The following is a 10,386-nucleotide window of genomic DNA, read 5'->3' as shown; positions in this document are numbered from 1 at the left end:
CCCATGACTTTTTTGTTTGTTTGTTTTTTAATAGGGTCTTACTCCGTATCCCTGGATATTCTTGAACTTGAAATCTTCCTGCTTGAGCCTCCCAAGTGCTGGGACGGACGGTGTGACCCACAGTGCAGCTGGCTATGGCAAAGAAAACTCATTGTCCCATCTTCTCAGATGAGGAGAATGAGGTTCCAAGCAAGGTGGTCCGATCACTCACGACTGGACCAGCCTTGCCCACCTGCCCAGTAATTCCAGCTGTCTGTTGGCTAGATGATCCATGGCTGTTATTATACAGGCATGAGTGCAGAGTGAAGCTGAGAGGTAGACATTGCCCAGGATGATCTGAGCACCTCTGAGGCCAAGTTCAGCATTGTATTCTACCTGCTGGAGCCCTGCCTTGACCTTGTTTCTTCAAACCACCTGGTGCTCTGCCACACACACCCCTGCCCCCACACCAAGCTCTAACAAGGGTCTAAGGAAATTTTGAAGGAAAGGCAGCCACAATGACCAACCCAGGAGAGTTGTCTAGCGAGTGTAGCTTCTGTACTTGCCTTTGGCCCAACAGCAGATCTCCAGACTTCTGTTGGTGAATGTTCATACCCAAGAGTCTGAAGAACAAAGGAATCCCAGAGAGAATGTTTACTCTGCCCCTGAGATAACCTGGAATCACCAGCTGCCCACAGACAGCAGAGACCAGGGGCTCTTATGCCCCTTTCTCTGCTGTCCTCGAGGAGAAACTGCAGCTCAAAAAGCAAGGGGCTCTGGACTGAACTTCCAGTTGGTGGGCAGCAGGGCTGGGACATGAGCCCTGTGGCAGAATGCTCTCGGCCCTGGATGGATGATGGAGTCTGCAGTGCGGGCTCTAGAACAGCCCCATCTGTTACACATATGCTCGTCAGCAGTGTTGGCTGTCAGGACACAGTGAAGAAATGATTTCATTAGGATCCATGCACCAAGGGGTGGGGACCGCTGGCTTGATGAAGCCTCCAACACTGGTCTCACACTGGTGTGAGAGACGCAGCCAGTTTCTGGAGATGCACACTCGGGCAAACTCCTCAGGTGTGCAGACACTTCAGGCCAGGGCCCTGTGGGCTGAAGCGCACTTGCTAAGTGCGTTCCACAAAGATGAGTCCCCAGCCTGTGTAAACTGCGAAGAAATGGCAAGTGACCTTTATGGTAAGTCAGGAGCCCTGGAAGTCTGGTCAGAGAGGCTCTCTAGCCTCATCACGCCTGTGGGTGATTGTTTTGTTTTTTTGGTTTGAGACCACATGGGTCTGCTGTTTATCAAAGGCAGGTCTGAACCTTGAAATCCTCCTGTCCTGGACTCCCAGATTATACGTGTGGTGACACATGAACCTATGACCCCAGCTCTCAAGCAGCCGACAGTATATAGTACACCCAATCTCAGAAAGAAAACAAGAAAAGAAGGACCCAGGGCACGCCACATCCGTATACTGACCAACGTAGGGAGAAGCCACCATGTCTGCCTGTTTCTCGCTTCTAGCAGCACAGCTGACAGAGGACAAAGACCAGTTTGCTCTGGCACTACCAGCAACAGTGGCGTTTTCCCAGGGTTTTGCATCAACAAACTGTTCATAAGCACCCACAGGCCCACTGGCCTGTCAAACAATCCCGCTTGCTGCATGCTGGCGTTTTGTGCTGGTAACTTCAGTTGTAAAAGGCACAAAGCCAGAGCCAGGCTTTGGTTTTAGGTGGGTGAGTGGCACATTGCAGGAGGTTATCTGTCTCGGGGGCTTTGAAGTATTTTCCTGTTAGTGGGGACACCTGGGTGTCTGAGGCACCCCAGGTTAGACCCATCTGGAGTTATCTGATCTCTCCCATCAAACAGGCTGGCTTTGGTAGGTACCATAAATCATAAACTGCAAAACTATGCATGTCGTCCTGGTGCTACTGCCTGTTGGAAGGGAGTGGAGAGAAACCAGCTCTAAGGATGCTTCTCTGAAATGTCACTTCAAAGCTGGGCACATATGACAACTGCCAGCTCTCTTAGCTCAGCTCCAAGGCCAGGATGTCAAAGCACCCTTGTCCTTCCGGTCCTATGGGTGCCTCATGTGACCTGAGCCATCCAGGGACAGGGCTGAGTACAAACCAGAACAGAGCCATTGTGTGCTCAAGTACAAATTTAATAAAGCCCTGACAAGTCTTAGTCCACAATTTACAAACAAAACAAAATTCCGCTTGCTTCCTTCTGCAGCCCCCGGGAACTGCTGGGATGTCAGTTAATAGCAGCTATGGCTAACTGCTAGGAAGTGGACTCTAGATGACCGACAGACAACCCTAGGTCCAAACCAGTCGGGTCAAGTTGATACTGGTGCTTACATCCCACTCCTGCCCGAGTCCACGCTGTAACTCTCAGGCTCCATGTTATTCGTGCAGGCTGTGCATGGGCACAGGACTCTGCGGACAAGCTGGGAACACACATGGCTGGCAGACGTCTTCAAGGACCTGCCAGACTTCCATGCAAGTGGAGCTGGCACCACCTTCCAGAACCCGAGGGCTTTCCTGGGCCTACCCCATGCTCCAACCATGGCTCTTTGCTAAAGTGAGGACAGGGCATACCCACGTCCCACTGTACAGGTTCCTCATGGAAGGTGTTTTCTTGCTTTGAGCCCTGTGGTCCTAAGCTGGCTCCACAGAGTGAAGGAAGGACCAGGACTCCTGGCTTCCACCAGGCTGGGAGGGAGACAAGAACTTGAGGCAGGAGACGCGTGGCTGCTAGCAGATCATTAAGCCCAGGGCCTATGCCTCAACATCCTGAATCTGGGAAAAAGTTATTAAGAGAAATGGGGAAAAGGGGGCCCTAGGAGCGCAGTGGGTGGGAAAAGAGAATGAGGTCCCAGACAAAGCACAGCGCCAACAGAGGCAGTGTGGAGATGTGTGGGACGCATTCCCAGCTTCCGGGGCCTGTCAGTGCAAAAGGACGGACTCTGAAGTCCCTGGAATAAAGTACTGCCCAGACAACTGGGCACTGGAGGGTCTCATGTGGTTCTCATAAGGTGATGAGGGGGCAGAGTGAGCAGGCTCTGGACTGTTCTCCAGGGGAGCAGGGACTGACAGCAAGGGTTCCCTGACAGTGTAGCCTGCTGAGGACTTGGGAAGGAGGGCTGTGATGTGAAACACCTGGATCTCTGTAGGAGAGACCCTGACTGTGCTCAGTGGCCTCCCTGGCAGGAGCTGGGCTTGGCTGCCTGGGAAGAGGCCGCTGTGGACAGGGTAGAGGCAGGGACTTTGCTGTGCATAGAGGCTTGGCGAAGCCGTACCTGAGTTTTCAGAACGGAAGGAGGAGCTCACAAGCACAGGCCTTGTGTCCTCAGAGGGCAAGAGAGAAAGCCTCACAGGATTGCCAGGAGTTGCTCTGCAATCACTAGGCCCAGCTCTCAGGCCCCAGGGGCAGGAAGGCCCAGCATGGGCAGAACTGGGGGGCTATTTTTATCAGCCCTCTCTCCCCAGTGCACGGAGGGCACTGTGTAGCATCCCCAAGCTTGGGCATCTCATGGCTATTGAGAGGGTCTGAGGGCCGCAGTACCCTGGCCACACTCCTGGGGCCGAAGGGCTCTGTAGTAGTGAGATTGGGCTGGGTTAGGAGAGCTCAAAGCCCGTGTTCATGCTGATGGCGTAGCGCAGTTTCTCTCGCAATACACTTTTCTTGCTGTAGTTGGGCAGCTTAAGCAGGTTGAAGCAAGTGGAAGAAGTGGGCAGACGCCCACCTGGCTCCCTCTTGCGGATGGTGAAGAAGCCCCTGAGGACGCTGCCCAGGGTATCCCCAGTGTCCTGCAAGCAGACACCACAGCTTTGGGTCAGAAGGTGCCTACACAGGAGCAAGAGATGCCCAGCTCAGGGCAGGAGGCTGAGAGGCTGAAAAACACCTGCTGCCAGGCACTGACACCTGCTGCCAGGCACACACACCTGCTGGAGTCCTGTTGTAGGTCACCTAAGACAACAGGCTTTTGGCTGACAGACATGTATCAGCTAACTAAGGCAGCCTAATGCCCCTTCCCTGTCAGTACCACACCCATGGCTGACTAGCACTTGGCTCAACTTTCCCCAAAATTTGGAAGTGGAAGACCATCTAGTGTCGGACCCATGGGAACACAGCCTGCAGGCTGCAGAGAGGTGGTGAGGCAGGTATACCGTGAGACCAGCAGGCTTTCACAGGATACCCACATCTGAGCATCAGCATAGTCATGCTTCTACCACAGTGGGTATATGAGTCTTAGGCATTCTCTTTTAAGCTGCAGTCAACAGGCAGCCTGGGTGTACATGTCAGCAGGGAGGAGTGGGGCAGACCTGCTCTGTCCTCTTAACCTGCCTCTTGGACCTTGAACCTGGCCAGATCAGCAGCCATGAAAAAGTGTCCTAATTATACACCCCACAGGCCTTTCCCAAGGAGGGATCTCAGACAGTGCTGAAGCCACACTGACCTGGACTGCAGTGCCCTCTGTGGGTGGCTGGCTGTCATGCCCTGAGAACCATGTAGGCAAGGGTGGGACACAGTGGGCATGGCAGGAACTGAGCACAAAGAAGGGAGGGAGGGAGGGAGGACGTGGCAGCAGTTACCTGGTCATCTGACACTTCCACACAGCGGATGGAGAACGGAGGCTTGAGGTAGGCGAATCCTAGGAGCGGGGGCCGGGAGCAGCTGGTCACAAACTGCAATACAAGGCGGGGTCAGAGGGCAGTAGGGGTTTTTGCCACCGCAGCCATGCTGGGCTCCCTCTGTGTGCTGTTCAGTAGAACTAGGGTTAACGGAGGTGCTTGCCCCACATGTGCCCAGGACACATCTCAAGTCCCTAGGGCGCCACTCTCTGGAACTAAAGCTCATGAAGTAATGGGCAACTGAACAAGACTGGTGACTTGTAGGGCAACTTGGAGTGATACCCACGACATAGGTCTCCTTTTCATATCTCTGCTAGGCTCTCCTCCAGCCCAAGCTAGCTTTCTTTTTTTATTTTATTTTTTATATGTAAGTACATTGTAGCTGTCTTCAGACACCCCAGAAGAGGGCATCCAATCTCATTATGGATGGTTGTGAGCCACCATGTGGTTGCTGGGATTTGAACTCAGGACCTTTGGAAGAGCAATTAGTGCTCTTAACCGCTGAGCCATCTCTTCAGCCCTTCAAGCTGGCTTTCAACTTGCTCTGTAGCAGAAGATGCCCTTTGACTCCTGGTGTGTGGCAGCACAGTTTAGAGCAGATCTCTGGCTGCAGTCACACAGTAAGCAGAAACAGGAAGAGATGAATGGCCTCTGTCCTCAGGGAAGATAGCAGTGGCAGCATCTGAGGGGGCCTGGGCAAGCAGATGCTGGTGGTGCCCATGAGCCCAGGTCTGGAGCCACTGAGTCCTGTACAGCTTGAAACCATGACCTCGCACACGACATACCCTACTGTAGTGACAACTTTGGAATTTTGGTTTCTTTAAAAAACACAGAAATATTATAAGAAAGTATTTTCATTTTAACCCCAGGTGTGGATACGGGGCTGCCTGTTGCTTCAGACTGTCCGCAGCAGCTGACTGTGATTTGCCCTGGGCTCTAGCAGAGGTGTGGTCTTGCCAGCTGTAGATAGTTTCTGTGATTGTGTGATGTTTGGAATTCTGTTAACTTTTCAGAGGGTAGAGAAATGCTAGAGACCTAGCAGGCATGGTTGCTGGTCACCGGGTGGGTGTGGGGGTGGACATTGCAGTTTGTTAGTAGTTGTGCTCAAAAAAGAAAGAAACAAACAAAAACCCAACCAACCAACCAAACAAACAAAAAAGAAGAAAGAAATGAGATTCAGAGCGCTGTCTCTCTCCCTGCTATCCTTTCTCTCTTACCTAGTGACAGAAGGTGAAACTGGGGAGCTAGAGTGGGAAAAACAACAACCCACAAAGCAGCAAAGCCCAGCTACACTCTGTGGCATCTTGCACACATGCAGGGCTTTCTGAGGGCTGGGTTCCTGGGGGGTGGGAGTGGGAGTGGGGAGGGGCTGGAGAAGACTCAACACCGATCAGCACACTGGGAAAAATCAGGTCCACAAAGCCCATGAGGCTGTGTGGGACACTGGATGTGGAGCCTGTGGGCAGCCAGCCATACTTCTCAGCAACGCTGCAGAATCTCCTGGCACTCTCCACACACATGCCCCGACCAAGCTGGCAATCCACAGGTCGGCCAGCCATCAAGGGGAAGGCCTAAGGAAATCCCCTCTTCAACTCAGCAGTAACCAGATGCACGCTGCTTTCTGAGGGACAGAATGCTGTGCCTGGCTCTAACTCAGGAGCTAATACAGTATCGGACATAATAACCACTTAAGCCATGTTATAATGCTACATTGCTTTATGTGTCATGCTTCAAAAGGTTTTTAATAAGTTACTATGTTCCTGGGGATGGAGACATGGCTCAGTGGTTAAGAGTGCTTGCTGATCTTCCAGAGGACCTGAGTATCATTTCCAGTACTCATATCAGGCAGCTCAAAATTGCCTCTAACTCCAGTTGGCCTCCGAAGGCACTCACACACATAGCATATATTTACATAGACATAAACACACCAGTAAGAATAAAATAAATCTTAAAAAAAAAAGCTTACTATGTTGCTGCTCCGACATGTTTAACTCTTGTGAATATGGCTGGCCAGAGGGAGGAGGGGACATTAGCTCTTACTACACTTGAAAGCAACTAGGTCACATCCCATCCTGTAGGAACATGCACTTCCTTCAGCTGGCACTGCAGTGTGTAACAGACAGGTGATGGTTCAAGTGTTAGACACTTGGGCTGCCCTCTCGAGGGCCTGGCCTGCTGGGAGGTGCACTGCGGGAGAACCAACCAGTGTTCCAGAACCACTTCCCCCGAGGCCTGGAGACCTGTGGGTGTGTGGAGCCTGTGTGTGCTGGTTGGACTGGAGTGGGTGATGGCTCCCTCAGCAGGAGAGAACTCAATTCAGAATGACCAGCAAGGAAGAATACAAGCTGTTGGTTTGGTCAGTGGCACTACACAAAGTGGATCACACAAGAAACTCCCACACTTATAAACTAGACGTGGTGTGGTACACACTTGTAATGCCAGCATTTGAAGGTGGTGACTTCAAGGTCAACCTTGGGTACATGATACATGCATGGCAAATCTGAGAGCACTTTGGGATACATGAGACCCCGCCTAAAGAGAAACAGGGGGACAGAGAAGGAGCTGGACAAAGTGTGCAGCCAGCATTAGGGGAGATTCCAAGGCACTACTTACACTTCTGTACCACAGCTTTTCAGGGAGAAGGAGAGCAGATGACAAAATGATGATGGGTTCACTTTTAATGACACTCTCCCCACAGGTGACAAGAGACAGGCATGCACGTTCTCCAGTGTCCTATAAAGCTACACCCTGCTGTTGTCATGCAGCAAATCCAACAGCACTTAGGGACACAGAGGGCACTCAGGACTTCACTGATGCTAGGGCAGAGACAGTTAACTACAGATACTCCTTCCGAGAAAGCACACAATAAGTCAGGCGCGGTGGCCTCACATGGAATTTCAGGTTTTTTTTGTTTTGTTTTGTTTTTTTTGGTTCTTTGAGACAGGGTTTCTTTGCGTAGCCCTGGCTGTCCTAGAACTCACTCTGTAGACCAGGCTGGCCTTGAACTCAGAAATCTGCCTGCCTCTGCCTCCCAAGTGCTGGGATTAAAGGTATGCGCCACCACTGTCCAGCAGAATTTCAGTTCTTAAGATGCTGAGGCAGGAGACTGCCCTGACTCTGAAGTAGGTTACATGCTGAGAGCCTGACTCAACCCCTGATCCCTCAGCAAGGTTCAGTGTTGTCAGCCTCAATACCCGTGCTTCCTTGGGAAACTCTATATACCTGTGCTTGTGTATATGTATACAATACATGCATATATCATACTACACTGGAGTGATATTTAGGATTGTCTGTATTTTTTTTCTCCCCTCTTCCTTCTCCTTTTTTGCAACAGGGTTTCTCTGTGTAGCCCTGGGTGTCCTGGAACTCACAGAGCTCTGCCTGCCTCTGCCTCTGAGTGCTGGATTATAAAGGCATGTACTATTATTATTTCCTTAAGGTAAAGAGGCAGAACTGCAGATGGCGAGGGCAGTGTGCTGGGCACAGTGGTGCACAGGGCCCTGCTCCACAGCAAGGAGCAGGCAGCAGCCGGGCCCCATGGCTGCACCCTCTCTAGTGCCTCAGGCCTTTGGCACAGAAGGGGCTCTGCTGACACTGCCCTCTGGATAATCCCACTGTTTTCAGTGTGAATCACACCAAGTAGCTTGAGGTCTGCACACGCATTCAAGAACATACATGGAAGTTGTAAATAAGTACCTTCAGGAACATGGCTCTTTCGTCAGGTGTGAAGTCGGAAGCCAGGATATCCCAGAGCCAGATGATGACTCTGTGGCTCCCATGAAAGCCACCGTAGTACACTGTGTGCTTCCTAAAAACAACCCAGAGCAGGGCTTACTCTCAGGAACAGATAAGCAGGTACACCAATACAAGGTCCCATGCCATGGCCTCATCACACCACAGGTCCCTCCTTAATGCCCTTACTTTAAGTCTTCCAGATCGATCTCAGCGTTGTCCCCGGAGATGAGACGTTGAAGCTCAGGAGTAGAGAACATTCGGATCCACTCGGGCTTAATAATGGAACGGAAGCCACTAATGAGAGCAGCTGTCTGGTTTTTGATTTGAGTGTGCATTCGAAAATGCGCCATCAAATGGATGTAGCTAATTCTGTAACGAGAAAGAGACACTGGGGACTAGCTGGCCAGGGCAGGCTGCTGCCAAAAATGCTAAGAGATGAGCCTAGTGTTCTTGAACCTTCTCCAAAACACAAACACCAGCATCTATCAGCAGGCGACACCCTGAGCCACCACGACAGCAATGAGTGTCCAGGGCACAGCCTGCTCACTTGTCCTCACAGCACCAGAGAACTCCCTGGGATGACCCCATGCTCTCAGGGATTGAGGGCCACCTGTACTGGCACAGGTACCGGCACATTGGTCTTCTCTCAAGGACACAGCTGAGCGCTCCAAACAACTTTAGAGAAAAGCTGCCTGCCACACCTGAACTGCACACCCAGAGTTCCACTGAAGCCTAAAGCAGTGTTAGACCAGCCCAACGGTCTCCAAAAATGCCGGTAGATTATTCCTAGATTCAACAGGGAGGACAGATCAACCCACACTGACGTGTAAAAGGGTCTCCAGCTAGTGTTTCATGCCCTTGGATCTAGTTTGTCTACAGCCACAGGTTGGCACCCCAGCAAGCTTGCCAATGTTGTTCTGTTGGCAAGCATGCCCAGCAGATCAACTATTAAAAACTGTATGTTAAGTATAGTCCAAATAATTCCATTTTGGGAGCGAGCAGGGCCCAAATGAACAGGACCGGAGCTCAATTCCCAGCAGCCAGAAGATGGCTTATGGCCATCTGTACAGCTACAGTGTACTCATACACATAAAATAAATAAATAAATCTTAAAAAAAAAAATTCCATTTTGCCCCACAGTGCCCAGGCCAAAGTTACTGTCTTTGAAACATTTCTACTTTAAAAACAGTCAGCAACATATATCACACACTAATACATTCAAATATGAGTTTTCAATTATCTCCATGTACTGATATATCAAGGAGGTTACTCTCTCTCTCTCTCTCTCTCTCTCTCTCTCTTTCTCTCTTTGTGTGTGTGTGAGAGACAGAGACAGAGACAGAAAGACAGACACAGACCAGGTACCCTTGCCATATACTGAAACTTCACCATAGGTTCATGACATAAGGCTCCCTGTTAGGCTTTGTGGCAGGAGAGAATTCTTACTCTAGCACAGCCTGCATGTACTCACCTCTCCAGTCCTTCAGCCTGCATAAAGTCACCTCCCTGGCCCCTCCAGACACCGTAGACTTATCTCTATAGCTCTTCAGTATGCAAGAACTTACCTACCCAGGCCTTTAGCCCCTACAGATTATCTTCCCTGGCCTTATAGCTGGTGTGAACTCACCTTTTCTATCATCTGTGCGTTCTCTCTTTCCCTCTCCCTCTTTCCCTCTCTCTCTCTCTCTCTCTCTCTCTCTCTCTCTCTCTCTCTCCCTCTCCCTCTCTCTTCCTCCCTCCCTCCTTCCCTCCTTCTCCCTCTCTCCAGAACACTTTGCCATAGCTCCAGGCAGGCCCCATATCTGCTGTCAATAAGTTTGGGCCCCCTTTTCAGCTAGATCTCAAAGGTTGTTTTATACATGGAACACTGCTGCGCCCTGAGGAAGTCAAAGCCACACACAGGGAGGACCAGGACCTACCCTCCAGAGACTCAGACCTTAGCCATCCCTTCTCTGCAGGCAACACTTTGTTAAACTTTTCAAACCAACACCCTGTGGCTAACGGCAATGCTGATGGATTTTACCCCTGCTGAAGACTTCT

The 10,386-nt window shown here is 51.0% G+C and overlaps 1 protein-coding gene across 2 annotated transcripts in view; it reads right to left on the bottom strand.

Moving 5' to 3' along the window:
• Positions 1-2,120: 2,120 nt before the first annotated feature.
• Positions 2,121-10,386, bottom strand: part of Ube3b (ubiquitin protein ligase E3B) — a 42,973-nt gene continuing 34,707 nt past the window's right edge. For both annotated transcript variants that reach the window (XM_031337485.1, XM_031337486.1), the window contains 4 exons: positions 8,533-8,715; positions 8,308-8,419; positions 4,573-4,665; positions 2,121-3,786 (listed from right to left, as the gene is read on the bottom strand). In XM_031337485.1, coding sequence (XP_031193345.1) covers positions 3,595-3,786; positions 4,573-4,665; positions 8,308-8,419; positions 8,533-8,715 — 580 coding nt within the window. In that variant the 3' untranslated portion in view covers positions 2,121-3,594. The remainder of the gene's footprint in view (positions 3,787-4,572; positions 4,666-8,307; positions 8,420-8,532; positions 8,716-10,386) is intronic.

The sequence above is a fragment of the Mastomys coucha genome, unplaced genomic scaffold (assembly GCF_008632895.1).
Source record: "Mastomys coucha isolate ucsf_1 unplaced genomic scaffold, UCSF_Mcou_1 pScaffold22, whole genome shotgun sequence".
In the NCBI taxonomy this organism is placed as follows: domain Eukaryota; kingdom Metazoa; phylum Chordata; class Mammalia; order Rodentia; family Muridae; genus Mastomys; species Mastomys coucha.
This window is presented reverse-complemented; position numbering and strand designations above follow the sequence as displayed.